General features: G+C 45.3%; 1 protein-coding gene across 3 annotated transcripts in view; it reads right to left on the reverse strand.

The window, feature by feature from the left end:
- Positions 1 to 25,319, reverse strand: part of CYFIP2 (cytoplasmic FMR1 interacting protein 2) — a 134,101-nt gene that overhangs the window by 57,548 nt on the left and 51,234 nt on the right. For 2 of the 3 annotated variants that reach the window (XM_027545822.1, XM_027545823.1), the window contains 11 exons: positions 23,012 to 23,178; positions 21,808 to 21,955; positions 19,532 to 19,606; positions 18,477 to 18,630; positions 16,883 to 17,039; positions 16,265 to 16,361; positions 13,130 to 13,206; positions 9,678 to 9,786; positions 7,500 to 7,619; positions 1,383 to 1,582; positions 43 to 130 (listed from right to left, as the gene is read on the reverse strand). In XM_027545822.1, the coding sequence (XP_027401623.1) occupies positions 43 to 130; positions 1,383 to 1,582; positions 7,500 to 7,619; positions 9,678 to 9,786; positions 13,130 to 13,206; positions 16,265 to 16,361; positions 16,883 to 17,039; positions 18,477 to 18,630; positions 19,532 to 19,606; positions 21,808 to 21,955; positions 23,012 to 23,178 (1,392 nt within the window). The remainder of the gene's footprint in view (positions 1 to 42; positions 131 to 1,382; positions 1,583 to 7,499; positions 7,620 to 9,677; positions 9,787 to 13,129; positions 13,207 to 16,264; positions 16,362 to 16,882; positions 17,040 to 18,476; positions 18,631 to 19,531; positions 19,607 to 21,807; positions 21,956 to 23,011; positions 23,179 to 25,319) is intronic. The other variant, XM_027545824.1, reaches the window with a different exon arrangement.

Below are 25,319 nucleotides of genomic sequence, written 5' to 3' on the forward strand. Positions count from 1 at the left end.
CACTAGTCCTCTCAGAAGTAGGACACAGGCAAGACCACTCACCTTGGACCCATAGAGGTAATAAGGCTGGACGTTGGCAGGTTTATCTCTCTGCGGTTCTTGGGTGAAAGGAATGGCAGTTCGGACAAAACTAGTAGGAGAAAAGAGATGGGGAAGGAGTTAATTGGGTCCTAATATTATTCTTCACGGATTACAGAGTGGGAGCCCTTTCTGACCAGGGGCAACCACGCTGTTTCTTAGGTGGTTGCCTATACACTTCTTGTGACAAACTCCCATTTAACCCCTGTCTCCTTTTCATAAGGGCATCCCTGGTGGCTCAGATGGTTAAAGAATCTGCCTGCAATGCGGGAGACCTGGGTTCAATCCCTGGGTTGGGAAGACCCCTGGAGGAGGGTATGGCTACCCACTCCAGTATTCTTGCCTAGAGAATCCCCAAGGACAGAGGAGCCTGGTGGGCTACAGTCCACGGGTCGCAAAGAACAGAAGGGAACACAGTAGTCCAGGTTCACAGGCTTGACTCTGGGCTTACAGCTGGTGAGAACAGTGATCAAGAAAGCTGAGAATAGGTTGAGCCTGAGCACAGCCTTTTCCAGGGCCCTTCACCCAGTTTGGTTTCCTCAAGAGTAGGGTGCTGCAAACTCTTTCTATAAAGCCCCAGATAGCAAATATGTTCAGCTTTGCAAGCCAGATGGTCTCTGTTGCAACGACTCAGTTCTGCTGTAGCATGAGAGCGCCCATAAACAACTGTAAATGAATGAGCACGGATGGCAGAATTCCAATAAACTTTGTGAATGTCAAATAATTTCCACTTGTCACCAAATTATAATTCTTCTTTGGATTTTGGTTTCCCTAGCCACTTAAAAATATCAATACCATTTTTAGCTCATGGGTTGAACAAAAACAGTTGACAACTAGAGATGACTTGTGGGCTGGAGTTGGCAGATCTCTGCTCAAGAGGATTGAAAGTCCCAGATCTTTAGAGAACTGGAAGTCCATCTTGCTAAGAACGTGGACTCTTCCCAGGCCCTTTCCTGCATCTGGCACATACTTATTCAAAGCTAGCTATGAGCCAGGCCCTGATGATACTGAGAGAGCTTCCTCTGAAGGAGAGAGTTGGCTGCTTCTGCCCCTGCCCCCAGGTGGTGCTAGTGGTAAAGAAGCCACCTGCCAATTAAGGAGATATAAGAGATGAGGGTTCGATCCCTGGGTCAGGAAGATCCCCTGGAGGAAGGCATGGCAACCCACTCCAGTATCCTTGCCTGGATAAACCCATGGACAGAGGAGCCCGGAGAGCTACAGTCCATAGGGTCACAAAGATGGAAGTGACTTAGCACACATGCACCCCCGCACCCCCAGGCCACTTTGCACTGAGACTCCCTTACCGGTTAGTGGAGCCATTATAGCAGTAGTTGGGGAGGAAGTCGAAGTTGAGCTCCCAGAAGACATGCAGGGTGATTCGGCCGTAGGGGGCGGACACATTGTGGTTGGCCTCCCGAAACATGGCGTCGAAGCTGTCCAGGGTCATGTGTTTACACAGCAGCCGGTGCGTGAGCCGGTTGATCTCCAGCAGCCACTCCAGCTCCTGCCCGAGAGAGAGCCCGAGGCTGCTGAGGACTTGCATACACGCCTTGCACACCAGTACTGCTACCTGCCAGATGCCTTTCATGCAGGCAAGAGCCCCTCAGACAACCTCGTAACTGCTGGTACGGGGACTAGGACTCCTGCAGTACTATGTGGCAACATTCCCTTGAATGAAGGAAGTGCCAGACCATGCCAAGGGAGAATGCATGCCTGTACCCAGAAGGGGACCACAGATCACGTGCAGATCCCTTGTCTGCACTCCCTTGGGGAGAAAAGCACAACTCCTTGCTTTCCAGTTTCTATGCTGGTAAGGAAAACGCCTGTCCCTGAGTGACACAAGTAAAGTAAAAGAAAATTGTGACCGTCCATCTATGACTGAGGGTCTACCTCCATCCTGCAGAAAGCAAGCAAGGGAGCTACCACCTGGTAAGTACTTAACACTAGGTTGGTCCATGTGAGACTACTAGTTTCTTATGTCAAACACCATACAATGTTAGTAATTTCTTACGGTTCAACCTAATACATGCCACGGAGTATTCTAAGCACTTAATATGTGTCAACTCACTTAATGCTCAAAACCCCCTTATAAGGTCAGCATGATGGCTGTTCTTATTTTATACATATATATAGAAAATGGGCTTTAAGAAGTGCATAACTCGGCTTCAAATCCAGGAAGCTGGGCTCTGATGTTCACATTCTTAACTGTTATATACTATAGAAATTTAAAAAACAGCTGCGGGCACAGTGTTTCCTCCTCTCAACTTCTCTTGCATCCCCCAGTCACAACAGGGGTTGGTTAAACATGTTGGCAAAAGTTTGGCTGCAAGCCATGGACCAAGGACTTGCATGAGCTGTATATAGGCCCTGGTCATCTGGAATGCCACCTTCAGGCAGAGAATGGGACCAGAGTCCCATAATAATATCCAGACATAGCAGGTCACTGCATTTGCTTGGAAGTAAAAAGAAGGTAAAATCCTTTGGGCTGGGTTTAGTTCTTCACTGAATTGCTATCAAAGAGAATCAAAGCACAAACCTGTGCAGAGAAAGAAAGTACTCCCTCTATAATGCTCTGCTGCTGCTGCTGCTAAGTCGCTTCAGTCGTGTCCAACTCTGTGTGACCCCATAGATGGCAGCCCACCAGGCTCCCCTGTCCCTGGGATTCTCCAGGCAAGAACACTGGAGTGGGTTGCCATTTCCTTCTCCAATGCATGAAAGTGAAAAGTGAAAGTGAAGTCGCTCAGCCGTGTCCGACTCTTCAAGACCCCATGGACTGCAGCCTACCAGGCTCCTCCACCCATGGGATTTTCCAGGCAAGAGTACTGTAGGGGGTTGCCATTGCCTTCTCCCTATAATGCTCTGGAACACTCTTATATTGCAGTGGTTAAGCCATCTTTTGTGATAGGTATGACTGCCTGTTTCATGGAGGGGTAGGCTGAAGCTCAGAGGGAGAAATAACTCACTCAATAAAGGTCATAGGAGAATATAGAACAGGGTTTAGGATGTGCTCCCAGGTCTTCTAATCAAATCATGTGTATTTGGCCCTTGGATGCAGCTGCCTGGAATAAATAAGCAATTACTGAGAAAGTCCTTTGAACAGTAAAGATGGCTTTACAACATAAAAGCTAAAAGGACATAGGCAGTGTCTGTTCCCCAGAGTGTGGCCAGGAGCTGGGGCAGTCAGAGGGCCAGCTGTAAGACCTGGGACATGGAGCCCAACTGTTTACAGTCACAGGAGGAAGCCTTGCATCAGGGATTCAGTTTTATTCTCATCAGACACAGGACCCCTCTGATTCTGGTTGCGGTCCACAGTGTGGTGGAACCAGACCACACTTCTAATCTTGGAGCTTCATCTCTCTTAAATTCAGATTCGGTGGCTCTAAATTGGGGGCAAAATACCAGATCAAAGTTTGCAGACTTAACTGGCTGCAGTGAGACAAGCTGGGGCAGGAGGGAGCCTGGGCTGGGCTGTCCATGGCAAAGTGGAGAGCCATTGCCGGATAAAGGTGGAGCAGCTATGTCATGGCATCCAATTGTTTGTTACTGCATTGGAATGGGGTAAGTGATGGCAGAGCCTCTGATCTCTTGGAAAAGGCCAAAGTCTGGATTTCAGTTCTGGAACGGTAGTTGGAAGAATAAGTTTCCAGTGATTGTGCACTGTGAAACATACGAAGGGCAGAAATACAGAATCAGCAGCTGTCTGCTTCCATCTTTCGGGGCCTGGCTAGCCAGATGGCATCTTTGTTCCTAGTCATTTAGGATGGGTAAGTAAGTAAATAAATAAATGCGATGAATGTGGATGAGTTTATTTCTAAGATCACTAAGTATCCGTAGCACATGGGGGTGCCCTGTTACCATGAAGACAGATGCAGATGAGAAACTGGGAAACAGTTTCCATTCTGTGATTTCAATGGCCTCAAAAATGCACATCAGAGACTGAAGAAGAGAGCTCTCAACTGCTGACATGGGGATGCTCGAAATGCAGGCCCACTTCCTCCGCCATGCCACGGGAGTTTTTATTACGCAATACAAATGGTGTTTTGCATGAGCCATTTCTTTCAGCCTTTCAGTCCGAAGAGGGCACTTGCCTGCTGGGGGTGCAGGGCTCAGTGCATCAAGGCACAGAGGTTTAGAAGGCCCCAAGGGCGGTCTATGTGCCTTCAGAGAGGAGGTCAGCTCTGCAGAGTAAAGCCGGTTTACTGGGGGGCAACACAGAGAAGCAGCACTGGGGAAACAGAACACCCGATAGGCTTCTTATGTGAGGAAGAGGAAAGGGCTTTCCATGAGAACCAGAAATCCCGGGTGTCCGCACACTTGGCCTTTCACCTTCTCTGTGGCCTGGGCCAAGAGAAAAGGGATCTCAAACTCAGGCACTAGGTCATCCCATGAAGGAAGTGCACCAGGCCTGTGGCAAGCCCAAGACAGCACAGCTCAGCTGATGGGGGTGTCTAGGCAATTGTTGCCATCTGTGAAGGCAGGTCTGACGTTGCCGGGGTTTCTGCAGTTTTATTCGAATTCTACCAAATGTTAAATGTTGGCTCAAATTTTCAAATATGCTCTGCAGCCTAAACAAAACACAGACTGCAGGCTGCCAGCTCTCAACTCTGGCATCAGATCCCTTCGGGAATCTATTTGCTCAGCTGCAGAGGAGGAGGGTGACTAACTGATGAAATCGCTACAATCCTCCCAGCTGGGCATCAAGGTGGAGGGAAGGGCTGAGGGGAACACATTCCTTTCTTTGTTTCTCAGAAGAGGCAGAAGCTTCTCAGCCAAGGCAGTGGGGGCCTCCTGACGCCCCAGGAGACAGCATCCCTGGCTCTCCTCTTCATGGGCTTCAGGGACTGGGGCTACTCTCTTGGCGGCTGTGGCCCTCACCTGATAAACTCAGGCTTTCACTGCTTGTTTTGATTTTGTTCCCAGCTAAAAGAACATTCAGTGCCTTTCAAGGACTGGGAAGAGGCCGTGGACACCCCGCCACACACTAAAACCAGTTTTGCCATAGGGTATGCTCATTCATTTCTGGAAAACTACAAGATAGAGATAAACAACGAAGAGAAAAGCAAAAATCCCACCTCTTGGACATAATCACTGCTAACATTTGGCGAAAAAAACACCCCATGTCTTAAAGTAGATCTCCTAGAAGAACTTGTGCTGTATCACAGTCTCTCAAAGTCCGTGACCCAGGACAGAGCTGCGGCAGCTGGGTCAAGTCCTCTTAGGAAATGCTGCTGAGAATCGACCCTGAGAGTGCCTCATTTGCAGCTCAAAATTTCTTTTCTTTTTTTTTTTTTTAATATTCATTTTATTTATTTGGCTGCACTGGGTCTTAGTTGTGGCAGCTCAAAATTTCTATATTCCTCTCTTTCTTCATAAGCTATTTTCATCAAGTGGAAGGGACTATGCAAAGCTCTTTCCAGGCAGTATCTCATTTCATCCTTGAACACGGCTATGAGGTGGGTTCTAATGTTTCCTCCATGTACTACAGGTTTTTATACAAGATAAGTGACTCACCCAAGATCACCCAGCTAGTAAGTGGCGAGGCCAGAACTGGGACCCCAAGGTCTTTCTGATGCTAGAATCCTAGTTCTTAATCCTTTTTTTAAAAACTGCTTTGTTCATTAAAAAATACCTTTTATTTTGAAATAACTTTAGACTTACAGAAAAGCTGTTACTGTAGACCTCCTGCACATTCCTGATCTAGTTTGTCCAATGTTAACCTCTTACATAATCATAGTATAATTGCCTAAAGTTGGAAACTATCATTGATACAATTCTATGAACTAAATGACAGACCTTATTCAAATTTCACCAGTTTTTCCGTGAAAGTCTTATCCCACATTTCTCTGAGTGGTCATGTCTCCTTGTCTTTTCAAATCTCTAATAGTTTTCAGTTTTCCCTTTGTCTTTTATGTTCTGGGTGCTTTTGAAAAGTATTGTTCATTTTTGAAAGCCATTCGATTTAGATATATAATCACAATTAGATTGAGATTATGTATTTTTCATTATGCATACATATTCAGGGGCTGTGTGCTGTGCTATGCTTAGTCACTCAGTTGTGTCCGACTCTTTATGACCCCATGGACTGTGGCCCGCCAGGCTCTTCTGTCCGTGGGGATTCTCCTGGCAAGAACAGTGGAGTGGGTTCCATGCCAATCCAGGGATTGAACCCAGGTCTCTTGCATTGCAGGCAGATTCTTTACCGTCTGAGCCACCAGGGAAGCCAATTCAGGGGATACATGAATATATTTTCTTACTGGTGATACTAACCTTCATGCTTGGTTAAGAGGATGACTCCCAGGTTTCCCACTGTAAAGTTATTATTCTTCCCTTTGGAATTAGTAAGTATCTTGAAGGAGATAGTTTGAGACTAGGCAATTATCCTGTTTCTTCTCAAAGTTTTTTTTTTTGTGTGACTAATTAAAAAATTCTGGTAAAATACACATAACATAAAATTGACCATTTTAACCATTTTTTATGTACAGTTCTGTGGCGCTAAGTACATTCATGTAGTTTTGCAACCATCACCAACGTCCACCTCCAGAACTTTTCAGTCTTCCTCAACCGAACCTCTGTACCCATTAGATACTAACTCCCTATTTCCTGGCAACTACCATTCCACTTTCTGTCTCTATAAATTTGAATACTATGGACACTTCCGAATAAAGGGAATCAAAATATTCTTCTCAAAGCTCTGCCCACTAATTTCAGTGTCTATTACTGGATCTTGCCTGCGACCATCATTACTCTGGTGTTCTAATGGTGATTTTCTATTTCTCTCATTCCTTCTATGTATCTGCTCTTGAAGCTTTAAAATCTTCCTTTCATCACCTAAAGACTGACCAACCAAGTTTATTCTAACTCTTGAGGAGAATTAGCAGAGAGTAGTTCAAATAGCTGATTGATAAAAGAAGAGTGCACGCCTGTTCCGTACTTGTGCATCAGGAACAACTATACAGTTTCCAAGTCCCAGCACAAAATGAAAAGGTGGGGCTTTCATCAGAAAATGCTTGTAAATTCAAAGATGGTGACAACGCAGCATTAAACCAGTCAACAGCCTCTCTGGCCTCTAACCTACTGCACACCAATGAAGCCGACCCCATTGTGAAATCTTCCCTCCTTTCTCAGGACCATCTAGCTACTTGCTGTATCTGTAGAATCCTAAAGGATGAGAAGCTATGTCCCGGGATAGGCCATCTCTAGAGATTTCAAGACCTCCCTCTACTCCCTCTCTCCAGGCAATCAGGAAGGTAAAATTTTTCTCATTCCTTTTAAGTCTTCCTTTTTGTCCTGCTTATTCAGATGAGAAAGAGACTCATCGCGTCTTTTTAACCAGCTCAGTACCAGGCTACCAACAACTCCCCAACAAGGCTTCTAGTTTGAGGAGTCCCACAGCAGAACTCCCAACGGCCTCCATCTCTTACCACGATTGAGGTCAGGTCCTCACTCTCAAAGCGGCTAATGGCCTGGTCCAAGGATTTATACATGGCAGCAGAGATGCGCTGGGTAATGAGTCTGTTCAAGTCAATGGATCTACCCAACAGCTGCATGGAAGAGACAGAAAGTTACTTAAATTTTACACAGGCACATGACAACTAAATGCAATGCACTGATTTAGTAAATTGTCCTAAAAATATAAAGAACATAACCAAGACAAATAGGGAATCTATGCAGAAAACAGTATTGTTAAATTTCCTGAGTATGATAGTACTATTTGGATGATAAGAGGATATCCTTGTTCTTAGGAGATACAAGCTGAGGTATCAGGGGTAAAGTGTTATGATGTCTGCAACTTCCTCTCAAATGGCTAAGAAAAATTATGTATATTAAAATATATATTTTAATACATTACTTACATATAAATATGTTTTTATAAATTATATATTCTATAAATACATAAAGTACATTTACTGTATGAGAAATAATATATACATGAGAAAAATAAAGTGAAGCAAATATGATTAAACATGAATAATCATGAATCTGACTATAAAGTACACATGTGTATTCACTGTCTTATTGTTTCAACTATCCTGTAGGTTTAAAATATAAAAAGCTGAAGAAAAATATGGTGCATTCAGACTGCAGGAAGAGGCTTGTGATAAGCTCTGGCAGCCCATGCAATGCTGACATCCTGAATCTCACCCTGAGGTTCTTCCTGCATCCATCCTATCATGCAGTTCAGAGTCACCAGGGTGCCCCCGCCTGCCCAACCCAAGCAAGGGCCTACGGTGTACCTTTATGAGGATAAATTTAAAAGCACGAGGAGAAGGGCTGATTACAGGATGGAAAATATGGCTCAGGCTAATTTCCACTGGGGTTCATGTGGGCATGACTACAGATGCTATGTAGACAGCAATAAACATTTATTGAGTACCTGCTGCGTGCACTGCACTTTGCTATGTGCCTAAGGATTCGTCTCAACTATTTTATTTTTTCTGCTTCCCTTTTGGGAGAGATTTTCTACTAATTGACTAAGGCTCCTTATAGCCATCTTCTGCACGCACAAAGCCCTCAGGATTAACATCCTGTGGCTAATTCTAGCTGCACTGGTAATGGAATCTTCTGAGAGGCTGAAGGAGAAGCTCTCATGGAGCCTTCAATGTTGACAGATGGGTAAATGCTTTTTCCTCTTACGATTCTTCGAGCATGGATTTTTCAAAGCAGTGGGACTTCCCAGGTTTTTCAGGGTAATTCCTCTCTATCCAGGGCATTTCCTCAGCCTCAGCCCTGCTCCCATTTACCCAGGTCTTCTCCAGGAATATGTGAACCACAGGATAAGCACACAGAAATCACAGCGTGATGTTCATTTCACTGCCTGTGACTGACAGGGCTTAGTAGTAGGATTTAAGATCTGCTAAAGCATCTCTTATTTTGTCTGCCTGGCTCCCATGAACATTGTTAAGCAGGGATATGTTTCTGAGCTCCTGGCAGCATTTCGTCTATATCATGGGTCAAATTGTAACAGAGACTAACCCTATACCATAATGGGAAAGTCAGGGACAGACTTTCCCATTTCTGAACATCAGTCCCGACTGAAGGAGGTGGGCTGAAGTTCATGTTGTTGTTCAGTCGCTAAGCTGTGTTCGACTCTTCATGACCCCCATGGACTATAGCATGTCAGGCTTCTCTGTCCTCCACAGTCTCCTGGGGTTTGCTCAAATTCATGTCCATTGAGTTGTGATGCCATCTAACTATCTCATCCTCTGCCAACCCCTTCTCCTTCTGCCTTAAATCTTTCCCAGCCCATCAGGGTCTTTTCCAGCAAGTCAGCTCTTCATATCAGATGGCCAAAGTTTTGGAGCTTCAGTTTCAGCATCTGTGTTCCAGGGAATATTCAGAGTTGATATGCAGCTCAAATGGGCATTCAAAGGCTCTGGTGGCCCCTATTCAACTGAGGTGAGCAGCAGATGGGCTGAGAAGCCTAGAACTTGACCCAAAGGAAGCCCAATGCCTCTTGGTAAGATTCTGAAGCTGGATTATCCCTATGCTCAGTAGCCCACACAGGGCAATACTCAGGGCAGATGATACGTGGTCCTGATTTCTGATCTCTAGGCTAACATCACAGCCCCCTCTCCCTCCCATTCCACCTGGCTCCATACCTGAACGTGTCTCTGTTTCAACAGTGTTTCATAGCGGTTGGATGGTGGGTATGGAATGATGACTCCATAATTCTTACATTCGGCCCTAAAACGTTTATCCAACAGGACGCTGGAAAGGATAAAAGTGAAATAAGGCCAGTAAACCAGTAAACATGACAGTGAATGGAGTTCAGTCACTCAGCCATATGTATTTCAAACCATAGGTTCTACTCATAAAGCACTATGTTATATATTTTAAATATTATTATTTTTTTCTGCTGTAGAGAAAAGTTCTTTAAATTTTTTCAGCTGGAAAAGCTCAATAGGCGAAATGAAATTTCTATGTTAAAGACAGGCAACACAGAAGTTGAGCTGCTTTTTTCCTTTTGTTTTTTTTACCATAAAAGCAATTGAGTGCCTGCTTAGTATAGCCCAGGAAACAGTCTAGGTACCAAGGATTCAAAGTTCCCATCCTTGTGGAGCTTGGTTTCTAGTGAAAAGAGACTGATAGTAAATAAATAAGCAGAGGAATAAAATAATGTTAGACAATAGTAAATACCTGCATAGTATTTACTATTCACCAGGCATGCATATAGACATGCGCATAGTCATTTTTAATCTCACAACAACCCTATGAATTAGATATTCTATTATTATCTTTCACACTGAGTCATGGATTGCAGAGCAATAAGTGCTCTGAAAATAACAAAACAGGATCATTTGGTGTTATCATGGAAAGTCTCTCTAAAGAGGTCCTGTTGGACAGAAACCTAAATGCTAAAAATGGAAAGATTTGGGGGAAGCATCTTTCAGGCATGATTAGCTTGGTACATTGAGAAAAAGGAAAGGTGTAGACAAGGGGGGGGTGTGTTGGAGAGCATAGTGGAAAAATGTATTTACAATGTTAGTCTAGGGGCCAGATCCTTGTGGGATGATACAAGCCACAGTAAAGAGGGTAAAGGTTTTCTCAGTGTAACTGAAGCCACTGAAAGGTTTTAAGCAGGAAAGTGATATCATCTAAATCTACACTGTTAACACAGCAGCCACCCCCCAGGTGAGCCCCCAAGAATCTGAAACATGGTGGGTCCAAGCTGAGATGCGCTATTAGTATGACGACCCAGAGGGATGGTATGGGGAGGGAGGAGGGAGGAGGGTTCAGGATGGGGAACACATGTATACCTGTGGTGGATTCATTTTGATATTTGGCAAAACTAATACAATTATGTAAAGTTTAAAAATAAAATAAAATTAAAAAAAAATAAAATACACACGAGGTGTTGAAGACTTAAGAAAAAACAACAAAAACTATCTCTTTAATAATTTTCACTTATTACATGTTGAAATTGTAATATTTTAGATATCATAGGTCATATAATGTAGTATTGTTAATTTTAAAAATATGACAGCTAAAATTACACTTGTGCCTACATTATATTTCTGATGGACAGCAGTGATCTAGATCATTTTGTCCCTCTGGCGCTTTCTCTCTGACTCTTCCAACTTCTCACAATCTCCCCCAACTTCCTGTATTTTTTTTAAAATTTTATTTTATTTTTAAACTTTACATAATTGTATTAGTTTTGCCAAATATCAAAATGAATCTGCCACAGGTATACATGTGTTCCCCATCTTGAACCCTCCTCCCTCCTCCCTCCCCATACCATCCCTCTGGGTCGTCCCAGTGCACTAGCCCCAAGCATCCAGTATTGTGTATCGAACCTGGACTGGCATCTCATTTCATACATGATATTTTACATGTTTCAATGCCAACTTCCTGTATTTTTGACAAACCACAGGTCTTATAAGAAGGGATATAGACCAAGATTCCTCTTTTAGATAAGGATATTTTGCAAACTAAATATATAGAGGACTCAGGATTTGACAAGTCTGAGTTTGTTTACACAGACAATGGACCAGCATATTTTGAAGATAACTGGAATTATCTTGGAGAAACTGGAAATCCAGCTCTCTGGTAGGACCACATACAATTCAATCCAATCCAGATCCTTGTGAAATCATTCCTTTGTGAAAGGCTGCATTCTCTATGCTTCCCTGAAACCCTAAGTATATGCTTTCTATAGTTTCCATCATTAAGAGTCATTATTTCATTTAATGCACACTCTGTGTTAACAGACACCTATGTACCTGTATACCAACTCTTGGGGAGCCCTGGTGGCTCAGCAGTAAAGAATCCACCTGCCAAGGCAGGAAACATGGGTTTGATTCCTGGATTGGGAAGATCCCCTGGAGAAGGAAATGGCAACCCACTCCAGTATTCTTGCCTGGGAAATCCCATGGACAGAGGAGCCTGGTGGGCTATAGTCGATGGGGTCGCAAGAGTCAGACTCGACTTAGTGACTAAACCATCACCACACCAACTCTTGACTGAAATACATCAGAGAAACTCAAGTTGTTGAAAGCAAAAGGAAGCAAGTCTTTAACTGTTGAAAAATGTAACAGTCCTTGAAATTTCTGGTTTGTACATTTGGATTTCCAATAAAAAAGAGAACTACCCTATATATAGATACATATATGTATGTAACTATATATAGAGAGAGAGAGGTTTGTGCTGCCAGCACTATTATGGGTTCCTTGAACCCGGGAAATCTCAGGGGTCTAAATCAGCCCATACTGACAGCACCAATGAGCCTGTGAGACCTGACACCTGGACTCCTTCCCTGGTTTCCTGTTTGACCTTCACACTCCCACAGTTGCTCACTTCCAATCCATTCCCTACATTTTAATGTTTTAAAACACCAAACTTCTAAAAATAAAAATCAGATCAGGTCACTGTCACACTTTGGAAATCATCCCATGGTGCTCCACTTCTCCTAGGATAAATGCCTATAAGACCACAGGGCCGGGGCCCTGCCTACCTGCCCAGCTTTACCACACAGCCCGCCCCTCTGTGGTCTGTGAATGAGATATTTACATGTACTAATTTTAATTAAACCTTTCAACAACCTTTGTTTTTTATGGTAAAAAAAACAAAAGGTATGCATGCTATTAATATGCTTTCGCCAAAGGGACTTTGCACAGTGGTTTGTTTTGCCTGCAGTTTTCCATTCTACTCTTTACCTAGTTTAACTCAACCAACTCCTATTCACTTCAGATGTGAACTCAAATGTTACCTTCTCAGGATAGCCCTTCCAGTTACCCACCCTAAAGACTGGTTCAAGTTTAACTGTTATATATTCCCGATAAATTTTCTTTCACAGGAATTTCCCTTGTCACTGTGCATTCAATAGTTTTTATTAATGTCTATTTTTCTCACTACATTGTAAGCTCTGTGAGGTCTAGCCCCATATCTGCCTATTTCTCTTTCTTCTACTTGCTAGCATCCAATCCAGGCTAATGGAATCATTCAGATTTCCTGAGGTGCTAAAGAAGAAGGGAGGTTTTGTACTAGAGGATCTTGCCTTCCAGGTGGCAATCTTAGGAAGGTTTGGTGCCACAGTGCTGAGCTCTCATACCTGCCAGCCATGGCTTTGTAGTAGGCAAAGATCTGGTCCGCCAGCTTGTAGACAAACTGATCAAAACACAGGTTCACCTGGTGAAGAGGAAGCAGGAAATGTCACTGGTGTCTGTCCCACTTTATTAGAGAAACTCCAGCAACTGAAGAGGGCAGTGCTGTAGGACTGCCTGAAAGTGTGAGAAGGAACAAGATGCTCTGAAGGAAAGAAAAAAGAAAAGAAGATTCTGTGGCCAAGTGCGTTTGGGAAGTCTGGTCCCTTGCTCTCAAGGTCCTCAACCAGGCACAGAGAAGGCAAGATTCAAAACGCTGTTGAGGAATTGCCCTCCCCACTGGCCACCTCGTGGCTGTTACAAGGTACCTGCCCGCATCCTGTAATTAACATATCAGTCTCCCCATCTCCTAATAGACTTTCTTTTCTTTTCCTTTCATTTTAATTTTACCTTGCTTTGCAAAGAAAGAAGTTGGTGGTTATTAAAAATTTAAAAACCTCCTTTTTAAAAAGTTTGCTTAAATATATTTGGTGAGGAAGAGACCATCTTGCCTTTTCAATGTTTTAGCATGTCGGTGGCAGAATGTGATGCTCAGGTGAGAAGAAAGTTCACACCAGACACAGAGGATTGAAGCCAAATTCTCCAATGATGGCAAGAGCAGGGAATGGCCAAAGGTGGGATGTTAAAGAGATGGGCTGTGGTAGTTTCAGGGTAATAATGGGATAACTTTGTGGCAACAGAATGTATTTAGGTGATTAATCTTCCATCCTTTTAGCACCAAACTCCCAGCTCCATGAGGCTCTTTATCAGAAGAGCTTTCATATCTTTTATTTTATACCATAAATACAATTTTGAACATAAAAACAACGTATGTGAGTAACCAAGCCCTCTGCCCTGGACTTTGAGCTTCAAGGGTGTCCAGGGGTGTACAGGCAAAGCATCCATAGGGTCCAGGTGGGGGTGTCCAACTCCTGCTCCCCTTCTAGAACCAGCTTTGAATATTCTTACCCAAATAGCCCAAGCCCCTTCTAGGGTCTGTGTGCTCTTTTCCCTGGGTCCATCCCTGGGGGTGGACTGCACTGCAGATGTATACACCCCTAGGGCTCAGGGTTGACCAAATGGCCATTGTTTGAGGGCAGGGGTGGAAGACAGAGCTTGGGTATCCATGCATAGGCCTTTCTAGGTTCAAAACAGAGTCTGAGGATGGGAAAAGAAAGGCGGACAATTTATGCTTCTGCTTCATGGCCACCTGTGTTACCCAGGGCTGGGCTGTATGCTTTCTTTCCATTTAGTTTTTAAATGTCACTTGTATACAGGACACTCTAGATTTTTTTTTGTTTTCGGCCTGTTAGAGAACATGATTAACTAAAATCTTATCAGAAAATGGACTTGTTAAAGCTGAGATGCAACCAATTAACTTGTCTACTGGAACCTTTCTTCCCAAGTTTGCGTACTGCTCAGAAGACAAAGAGGACAGATTTGCATTGGGCTCCACCAAGGTTCTCAACTCCCACAGCAATTGAAAGATTCAGAAAAAAAGCAGCATCTCTACTAGCTTTTATTTGAAATATATAAACTTTCAAACTAATTTGGTAGTAATGTTTATCTTAAAATATTCACATCTATCCTTTATAAATAAGAATATCTTATATTTGTACCTTATAGTTGAAAATCTTATAATGACAATTGGTATCATTCTATGTTTATATAACTCCACATACTTAAGTGGAGTGGAGACTCATTCCAATTTCCAGATGACAAAACTGAGATATTTTGTAGTCCTTAGTGCTGTTGATCTCCTGTTTCTGCTCCTTGCTGGCCGGTGGTAGGACTGCACCTTCTCACTCCTCTTTGAAAGCAAGCATAACCAAGTGACTTGCTTTGACCAATGACAGGTGTCATTTCCAGCTGGAAGCTTTAAGTATCAGAGTGTAAATTCACCCTGACACATCTCCCTGCCATGGCAACTGGTGAATATCCCAGATGAGTTCCAGATTAAAGACTACGTGGAACAGAGCTCCTAGTCAACCCAAAAAAGAGAAATGAAACTTTGGTCTTAAACTACTAAGAATTTGTGATTGTTTGTTACTGCAGTGTATCCTAGCCTTTGCTGACCATTACAAAAATAAAGCCATTAAATGACAATTCAACAGCTTCACATGTGAGAAGATGGCTATTTCAGTCCCACCAGTACTAGAATGAAACCGTAAGCTGTGTGATATTGGGGCAATGATACTTGAATACTCTAGACAGTAGAACATACTGCTTTAAATCATTGTAAAGATTATCTAAAATGTCCATAAAGTGCTTTGTACCTGGCAAATGGTATAAGTATAGCAATTGATAGGTAGAATTACTGTTTTTCTTTCTTTTTTTTTTTTGGCTGTGCCACATGGCATATAGGATATTACTTTCGTGACCAGGAATCAAACCCACACTCCCTGCAGTGGAAGAATACAGTCTTAACCACTAGACCACCAGGGAATTCTTGGTATTACTGTTGTTGTTGTTATCACCAATGAATCCAACTGTAAAAGACTTATTAGAAAATTAATTTTACCCAAGTAGTTCTATCTATCATTTGCCATTATTAGTCATCTGAAAAAGAAAGACCATCTTCCCCTTCCACTAGGTCCCTTTTGATTATCACAATGTTTATAAAGATCAGTCTCCAAAGCAAGTCATTGATATTCCATACTACAGTCTGAACGTTTGTGTCCCCCTAAATTCGTATGCTGAAATCTTAACCCCCAAATGTGATGGAATTAGGAGTGGTGAGGTCAAGAGGATGGAACCTTCATGAATGGCATCAGTGCTCTTACAAAAGAGACCCCAGAGAGGTCCCTGGCCCTGGCCACCCCATGAGGATACAGCGGGAAGTCTGGGACCCAGAAGTGGGCCCTCCCTGACTCTGCTGCTACCCTGACCTAAGACTTCTAGCCTCCTGAACTGTGAGAAATACATTTCTGTAATTTTTAAGCCCCATAGTCTGGCATTTTTAATTTTTTAAGCCCCACAGTCTGGTATTTTGTTATCACAGCTCAAACAGACAGACACTGCACTTTGGGCCCGTGGTTAGAGATCTGAGAAGTCCAGACTCTCGGAGCATGATTGTGGGAACAAAAGGAAAAGCAGTCACTTGCCTCGGCTTCGATCTCATCATACAGGAACTGCTTTTTAAACTTGGTTAAAGCATAGTAGGCGCTGTCGTTGTACAGATCCAAAGGGTAGAGGACATACCTGAGGAAGGAAAAACAACGGCCAGTAGCTTACTAATGACCTCTCTCAAGGCTGGCAGACTTAAACTTGCTCAGGAAACATGCACAAGTGGGTGAACAGATTCAGCGTTAGGAAAAAGAGGCGCTTTCAGCATGCTATGATGTTTCTAGGCTCTACTTAGGAAACGATTTATTTTACAATCTGCCCACAGAGATCAAAGTTCATGATGCGAGGCCTGAAAAAATCAGTCTGGGACTAAAAGCAATTGGGTATCCATTAAGGACATCAGTGTCCTGATTTTTAGAGATGATCATTTTACTAACGCGGTTGGGATGAGGCTGACAAAGCCAGGGAAAGGCAGTCAGGCTGGTAGACTTCTGAGCCTTTCTGCAAGGCTGAGTCACATGTGGTGGTGACCTGACACTGGGTGGGAAACACTGCCTCATCTGGAAAGTTCTAGAAAGAACAGGGCTCTATGGCTAGCAAACTGCCCTTCACCAGCACCTTGGGAACCTCCTTGCTGGCCCAACCCTGCCTCTTACTCCATCATGGAAGGTTCTTTGGTTTCCAAGATATGGTCTGTTAGAATCCATGGCATGGACATCTCGATGGGGAACTGGATTCGCCGGCCCATGGTCAACTCCAGGAAGAATTCTCTAAACCAGAGCTGGGAGAGGTCACAACACTGCTGCAGGGCTTCTAGAAGCATGAGGGAAAGAGTTTGGGTTATACGTTGGAAGCACCAGAAGATCTTAGTTCTGACTTTTTAAAAAAAAATATCTTTTACTCTTCTTTCATTGTACTAGGTACAGAGCAGGTACTCAAGAATATGACTCCATTAGTAGACCTTGCTCTCCTGGACCTGAAGGCCAGCCTAACATCTATTGCAAAGAAAGTGTTTGGGGAATTCCTTGGTGGTCCAGTGGTTAGGATTTTTTACTTTCACTGTTGAGGGCACAGGTTCAATCCCTGGCTGAGGAACTAGAATCCCATAAACTGTGAGGTGTGGCCAAGAAGAAAAAAAAGGAGACAGCATTTGTTCACCCAGCAGTGTGGAGGCTGGGGGGCGGGCAGTGATGGTTGAGATTTAGATGCCCCTACAATTTCCATCATGTCTTTACAAAGCCATCCTGAAAACATGACATCTAAGTGTCAGAGTGTCTTTGTTGTGTCAAGGCAGATCTACAGGTGTCCGCTTCTGGCTGGACTGTGGCCCTATGATCCCTGCTAGTGATAATTCTGGATTCCTTACTGCTCAGAGGCCTCAAAGTCCCTTCCTAGACTACTCTCTTGAGAGTCCCTTGGACTGCAAGGAGATCAAACCAGTCAATCCAAAAGGAAATCAACCTTGAATATTCACTGGAAGGACTGATGCTGAAGCTGAAGCTCCAATACTTTGGCCACTTGATGCGAAAAACTGATTCATTGGAAAAGATCCTGATACAGGGAAAGGCTGAAGGCAGGAGGAGAAAGGGGTGACAGAGGACAAGATGATTGGATGGCACTACGACTCAATGGACATGATTTGAACAAACTGCAGGAGATAATGAAGGACAGGGAAGCCTGGTATGCTGCAGTTCATGGGGTTGTAACAAGTTGGACATGACTGAGTGACTGAACAACAGCAAAGACTGCTCTCTACCTAGTTCACCCTTTTCAATACCAACAGACAGGTCACCCTCTCAGGACCCTTGAATGCTACTCTCCCTTCCCCTCATCCCACCTGTACATGCATCCCACACACTGGAGCGGTGGGGGGGAACACGGGATGGGGTGCAATTTGGGAGCCCCCTTTTCTAGGAGCAATGGGCACTAATCAGCTCAGAAATGCTGCTTAAAAGCAAAAAGCTGACCTGATCCTTAGGTGCATCTGAGTGTGTCACCTGTTTGTGATCCCCCTTTACTAAAGACTTACAAAAAATTGGCCACAAATATCTCCTAAATTCAACTGACTCACAAGAGCTGGACTGAGCCTGGCCTTTCTCAGATTCTGCTGGAAAGTATGCCTTTTATCTTTGGTGGCAAAAACATGCCCCTTTGGGTTGATGATCCCATGTCTGCAACTTCTGGCCCGACAGCCTGAGCTGCTCTGGTTCCTGGGAGCCCTTCCCTTCCCCACCCCAACAGGACGCTCACCGCTGATGTTGAGCAGGTGCGTGAAGAAGAAGGACTGCTTGTGGAAGTCTTCGATGGCCAGGACGATGGGTCCGTCCAGGCTGCTCCGCAGGGTCTTCTTGGAACCGCTTTTGTCCGCGATGAGTGATTCAAGCATGGTCCGCACCATGTACAGCTTGAAAAAGAAAGGAAGATGGGAAGGTCAGGGGCTGGCCCTCCATCCAGGGGAAAAGGTTGCTTTGTGTTGTATTTCTAGTCTTTTTTTTTTTCTGTAGATATCTGCCCTTAATAAGAACTGTCTTAAGGAAGCACCAGTTTAGGGTTGGAGAAGTAAACTTAGCATGTATAACCTTCAAGAAGGAGACGGGCCAGCCCTGAAGGATGCTCTGCCTGGGGCCGGGGGCCTCCCGTAGTTACTAGGTCTTTCAAGGCCCAGGTTCTTGCCTGCTCTGCTCGACCAGGGAGTGGGCATCAGAGGAGAACCTCATTCCACGTCACCCTGGAGTCACTCCCTGCTCTGCTGGACAGCCATGGTGGGACCAGGGGTAGAGCACTGGACTCACAGTCAAAAGCCGGAGGTTCAGGGCAACGCACTGCCACTGACTTGCTGTGTGACCTTGGGCACAAAGTCCCACTCTGGGCCTCAGTTTTCTTATCTGCCAACATGAGGAGGTTGTACCAGATGCTTTCTCCAACCAGTCCCTTTCAGTTCTAACATTCGGATGAACTGTGAAATGATGTAGGGTCAGAGCGAGCCCCCCACCACCTCAAGTTTCCAATCTTCATTACCGAGGGACAGCGGCGCTGCGCCCTCTGGGGGTGCCAGCAGCATTGGCACGGCCGAAGCGCTGGGTGGAAAGCAGGTGAAGGTCAGTACTTACAGGAGGCCTACTAGACAATTAACTCCTGCTTACAGAGGGCCTTAAGTGCAAAGGGCGCAAGCGCTAATCTAGATCTTTCCACACCATGTGTCTTTGAATCTTAGGGCTGGAAGGGGCCGTGAGGAGCCAGGCTAGTCCATTCCTGCTGCCTCCTGGAGAAGTGTACCCAACCAACCCAGCCAGGCGGTGTTATACCAAGGATCGGCAGCCTCTTCGGCCCTGTGTGCCACCAGTGGGGTGAAACAAAGCCCGCGGGGACCACTGGCAGGCCTAAGACATAGATGGGAGAGAAGAGGAGGGAATGGGAGGGCAGGAGAGACAGGGAGGAGGGAGAGAGAAGAGAGAGAGAGAGAGAGAAAAGCAAGAGGTATTGTATACGGTGGGAAAGCCGCCACGACTGCTAGAGGCCACCTGCCGACCACCTCTGAGACACTCCAACCTCCCTCTGCCACCACGTCCATCCTCTGGTCTTCTCTAGCACCTCACCCACCGAGCGCCTGGCCTGGGCTGGGCTGGGCAGCGTGGCCACAGAGAGGAGCGGCACGCCACCCCTGGCACAGCACCCTCCTTTGTGGTAAAGGAACTACGGAGCTGCGGGTCATCAGATAGTCCACCCTCTGCAACCCTGTCGGTGGGCACAGCTGACTGTCCCTAAGACTCGAGAGGCCCTGTTCTAATGATGGCCTTTGGAGTCCTCCAAGAAAAGATTCTTTAATCCCATCTGTGCAAATGCTGACCGATTTGTATTGGATTCTAACTATCTGAAATCCAAGAGGGGGAAACGCTTTCCCCGCCTACTTTTATTCAGCAGAGCATTTAATTCACCAGAACAGTCACCTCCCAGCTCTGCTAGATGCCACATCTACTGTGCTCCCAGGGCCCTGACAGAGCCCTGGGGTGGGAGTCAGGAGACCTGGTTCTCGTCCCACCTCCACCTAGACTCACCTTGTGACTTGGACAAGTCACGTTCCCTCTCTGGACCTCAGTTTCCCCATCTGCAAAATGGGGGGAGGAACTAGTTTGGGACTAGTGTGTTTCTAAAGGCTATTCCAAGCTGAGCATCCAGGAGTCCATCAGGTGTGTTCTCGCCACCCTACCAGAACCTGGGAGCATTGGCAGGGCCTGTTGGTGACACTCCGTCTCACATTACACAAGCACTCCTTTCTCCCTCCCTGTCCCCCATTGTTTTCTCATTCTCTGCCTCTTGGCCCTCTGTCTCCTCCTTTTCCATTCTCTCTTTTGCCTTGCCCAGAAGAAACACCCAGAAGCCCTGCTTAGCCCCTCCAGGCCATTCTGGACTGGAAAGGTCTCTGGCCCCTGACATTTACACAGAACTGTTTGTAGAAGCTTCCTTGAGAAGTGTCACATCTCTCAAGCAGGCAAGGTAAGTGCAAGGGGCCTGCTGGCTGAGGGAAGCTGCAATGACGGTGCTGCGATCCCAGCTCACCCTGGTCCCATCCCCGCCCCATCCCCGAACCCAGACACGGACACACACACAGCGAAAAGGGTCAGGGCGGGCCTTACATGGCTCATCTCAGGTGATTCAAGGACTCAGGACTTTAGGGATAAGACATAAGGGTTGTGTGAAGCAAGAGCTCCCAGGCTGGGGCTTGTGGGCCCTGTAAGACTTTTAAAAGCTGTAATGGGTCTATTAGCCTTCTTTCAGTACCTCAAAAAGCCTACCAGAGATTATTTATCCTTAAGTAAGTGGCAAGGATTTAACTAAGGTGTCTAGGTTCTTTACTTTTTTTTTCCCCCTATAATATTACAACTACTTTGGATAAGCCACAGACAACCTCTTGTTCAAAAAGCTCTGGTTAGCAACTCTGAGTATCTCTGATCATTAGATTTTCTCTAAGGGATCAAAGACTTTCAATTTGTGATTTTGGGTGTGTTCAGAGAATAACAAAAGGGATGTTTAGTCAGTAACATGATCTTATCCAAAGTTTTCATCTAACAGAGAAGATAACCAGAGCTCAGAGAGGTCAAGGCACTTGCCCAAGAATACACAGCAAGTCAGAGGCAGAAACTTGGGAATTTCTAAAGTAGGACATCACTATGGGGGAAGGAAGTGGGGAGGTCAGGGTTCATTAAAAAGGGACAAGAGAGATGCATACAGGTTCCACGTTAAACACCTCTATACTTTGGAAGCTGTACGTCACTGGGCTAGGAGAGCCAGTTTTGGTATTACCCCTTTTGCCAGATTAGACAACTGAGGCACAAAGAGACAGTATAACGTGCCCGAGGTCACACAGGGATGTAGGACTAGAATCCAGGTCTCCTGAATCTTACGCTAGTGGTCCTCCCTCTCACATCAAAACAACACAGAAAAAGACGAGAACAGCTGCTTGGCCCTGCCCCTTCTGCCTGAGGACTCCCGAGCCCACTGCCCCACGGTCCAGCCAGGATGACCTACCGTAGCCTGGCTGGCCTTTGAGTCAGCAGATTGGCCTGTGCCTGGAGCCGCTTACCTGTGTGCTGGAGGGACCCACGGCTCTCCGCGGCACCTTGATGTCAAATCCACCCTTGGGGTCCTTCTCCCCTTTCAAGCACGGGTCATTGGGGGGCTCACGGCCCCCCTCCCAGTCACAGATGGTTTTCCGAATTGCCTGTAGAACACTGGGGAAGGAAGAACCAGGATTCAGACCATCAGAAGGAGGTGCTGCAAGCCTGGATCTAGAGTCCACAGCATCCAGGATCACGTGCCTTAGAGCTCCTGACGTGCCTGTGAACCATGCTCGTCCCAGGGCCCCTCCCCCAGGGATTCTGGCTTCACAGATCAGAGGTGCAGTCCGGAAGTCTGTATTTCACAAGCGCCCCAGCGATCCTGATGCCCACCGGCTGCCTGAGAACTCGGCTCAGAGCCCTACAGTGGGAGAGAAGCTGAGTGAAGCAGGATGGCTATTCTTCTTTTTGCTTATAGAACAGTTTCATTAGTCCCATTTCATTCTCTGCATATTTAAAACTTTAATAACAGCTTATATGTGTTGCATGGAGAAGGCAATGGCACCCCACTCCAGTACTCTTGCCTGGGAAATCCCATGGACAGGGGAGCCTGGTGGGCTACAGTCCATGGGGTCGCTAAGAGTCGGACACGACTGAGCGCCTTCACTTTCACTTTTCACTTTCCTGCATTGGAGAAGGAAATGGCAACCCACTCCAGTGTTCTTGCCTGGAGAATCCCAGGGACGGGGGAGCCTGGTGGGCTGCCGTCTATGGGGTGGCACACAGTCGGACACGACTGAAGTGACTTAGCAGTAGCAGCATATGTGTTGCATACTCGCTCCAAACTGTGGTGTGCTTAGGTTTATACATGAATTCTCTCACTGCATTATCCCAAAAGCCTATCAAGTAGGTATCATTCTTACCCATGTTTTACAAATGAAGGAAACAGAGGTTTCCTTCCTTTCCCAGAGGTTCAGAGAAGGTAAGTAACTAAGTTCACACAGCTATACAGTGTGGATATGGGCTTCAAACTTAGAGATGGGGACATAAATTATCCCAAATGTCCAATCTCCTAAAAGAGCCTCCTAGAACTTGCTGGAACTCATTGGAAGGGTCCGTGTGTTCAGACACGTCCCTGGAAGCTGACTGAGCCGGGAACATCCTCCGTGGCCTGCACCCAGCACCCCTGATTTTGGACATGGCCCTAAAAAAGGCCATCTGAAGACCCACCTGATGAGGACGTTCTTCTTCTTCCGTACCGCCTGCCTTAGGGGCTCGCGAAGGGTGACCTGGGCAAAGTCCTGCAGGGCCGCGTAGATGGTGTTCCTGATGGCCTGGTTGAAGACGCTCTCCATCCTGCCCATGAGCACCTGCAGGCCTTTGATCATGGCGATCACCTGGCCATGCACAGATCAAGGTGAGCTCACTGGCCTCAGCACACCCGTCCACCCAGTACCCTCGGCATGTCTCAGGGAGGGTGCTGGTGGAGACTTCCAGAAGCACGAAGCCAGCCAGCAATGCTGAGAGTGCCAGCTCACGGATGGGAGGAAATGTGTACCAGAATAGAAGTCAGCACTCTGCTCCCCTCTCAAGGAAGTCCTGCTACAAAGCGAAGACATCAGCCACACGGCTGATTTCTTCCCCATACTTCTTTCTTCCCCATGGCGTGTGCTTCACCATCAGTGAATTTTTATCCTGGCACCGGCTCCCGGTCTCGCTGCTGACTAGTGACAATCGGCAGCCAGTCTGTGGACCATGTTTTGAGCAGCACTCTGACTTTTAGAGGCCTCTCCACATACCATGTATCCACAGACAATATCAAATAGAACTCTTTTTTTCTTTAAACCATAACATTTCTTATGGAATTTCCACAACCTTTGCTTTTGAAATAATTTGGCCAGTTGCTGCTTGAATCCATAAAGTAGGATTCCTGTAGAAATCTTGTGGGCAAAGTACTCTACCCTTCCAGATGCCTCCTCACTAGCCCCTTCTCAGTGATCTGTCTGCAGAGGTGGAGAGTCAGGTGACTGTAATGTGTATATCATCAGTGTGACCTTGCCGCTCACTTGGGGTCTATCTGCCTGTGGGGCATGTCCTCCCCTCTGGGTGCCTGTCCTGTCCTGGCAATAATCATCCCCGTCCCAGCCCAAGGAAGGGATGTGGATATTTATGCAGCTGCTCTGCCTGTTTCTCAGTGGGAAGTTTCACAGGATGGGGGAGGAACAGGAAGCTTGGTGTGGCCTTGAGTAAAGCCATGTTCTCTAGTCCAGCTTCACCAAACCTGAGCCTTCGGCCCCCATCAGCCTCAAGTGCTAACTTCTAGATTGGCTCGGAATTCAGAAGGGGAAAGCCTTGCCAAGTAAGCCTCCTGACGACTGCCACACTCGCCACACCATCCTGACGTATTTGATTTCCTCCCTCTGCACCAGACAGTAAGCACTGCAGGGGTGAGGCTCCACAGACAGTGTAAGCCCCATCCCCCTAGTGGCCCTCAAGAGAGTTCTGTTGAAAACGTAATGAATACATGAATGAATGAGCTTTGATGCTAAGACTTTATCTTCCTTTAAGGTGTAAAGGAAGAAACAGAATATTTGCAGCAGGAGAAATGGTGACAACAGAGCTCAGAAGGGAAGGAGTTACACTAGAACCAACAGCGATGGTTTTGCTGAAGAGAACCTTTATAGTGTAGAAATAATGAGAGAGAAGCTCTAAAGGACTGTGAGGTCATAAAAGAATCTAGGCTTCTGACTGGCAATGAAACTAGAGAATAGAGGCAAAGGAAGGACAAGATAATGAAGATGTTTCAGAATAATTCCAAATACAGAAGAGTATGCAGATCTGTTAGAGCCAAGGGAAAATCTTTGCAACTCTGGGCTAGGCAGAGATTTCTTAGCTGGAACACAAAAAAATTACAAACCATGGAATGATAGGTAAGTTGGGCTTTGTCAAAATTAAAGACAGTTGCTCTTTAAAAGGCAATCCTAAGAAAATGAAAATGCAAAGTCACCAATTAGAAAAAATATTTGCATTTTATATAAATTTTATATAAAATGGTACACTTGCTTCAGGAAACTGTTCAGCAGTTTCTTAAAAACATATACCTCCAATATGGCCATTTCAAGAGAAATGAAAACCTATGTCCACACAAAGACTTATACTCAAATATTTAAAGCAATTTTAGTTACATTGACCCAAAGCTGAAAATGGTCCAATGTTTATCAATAGTTGAATAGATACAAAAATTATAGGCTAGTCACACAATGGAAAAAACTCAGCAATGAAAAGGCACAAACTACTGATACACAAAACAATGGGAATGAATCTCAAAATTATTACTCTGAGTAAATAAAAGCCACACACACAAAATGCATTCTGTATAATTCCAGTTATATAAAATTCTAGAAAATGCAAACAAATCTATGATGACAAAAAATATGACTAGGGCCAAGGACAGAGAGAAGGATGGATTGCAAATGGCATAAGAAGTCTTAGAGCGAGATTGAAATAGTCTGTATCTGTGTTTGTGGTTTCACAGGTA

The sequence above is a fragment of the Bos indicus x Bos taurus genome, chromosome 7 (genome assembly GCF_003369695.1).
Source record: "Bos indicus x Bos taurus breed Angus x Brahman F1 hybrid chromosome 7, Bos_hybrid_MaternalHap_v2.0, whole genome shotgun sequence".
Lineage (NCBI taxonomy): Eukaryota > Metazoa > Chordata > Mammalia > Artiodactyla > Bovidae > Bos > Bos indicus x Bos taurus.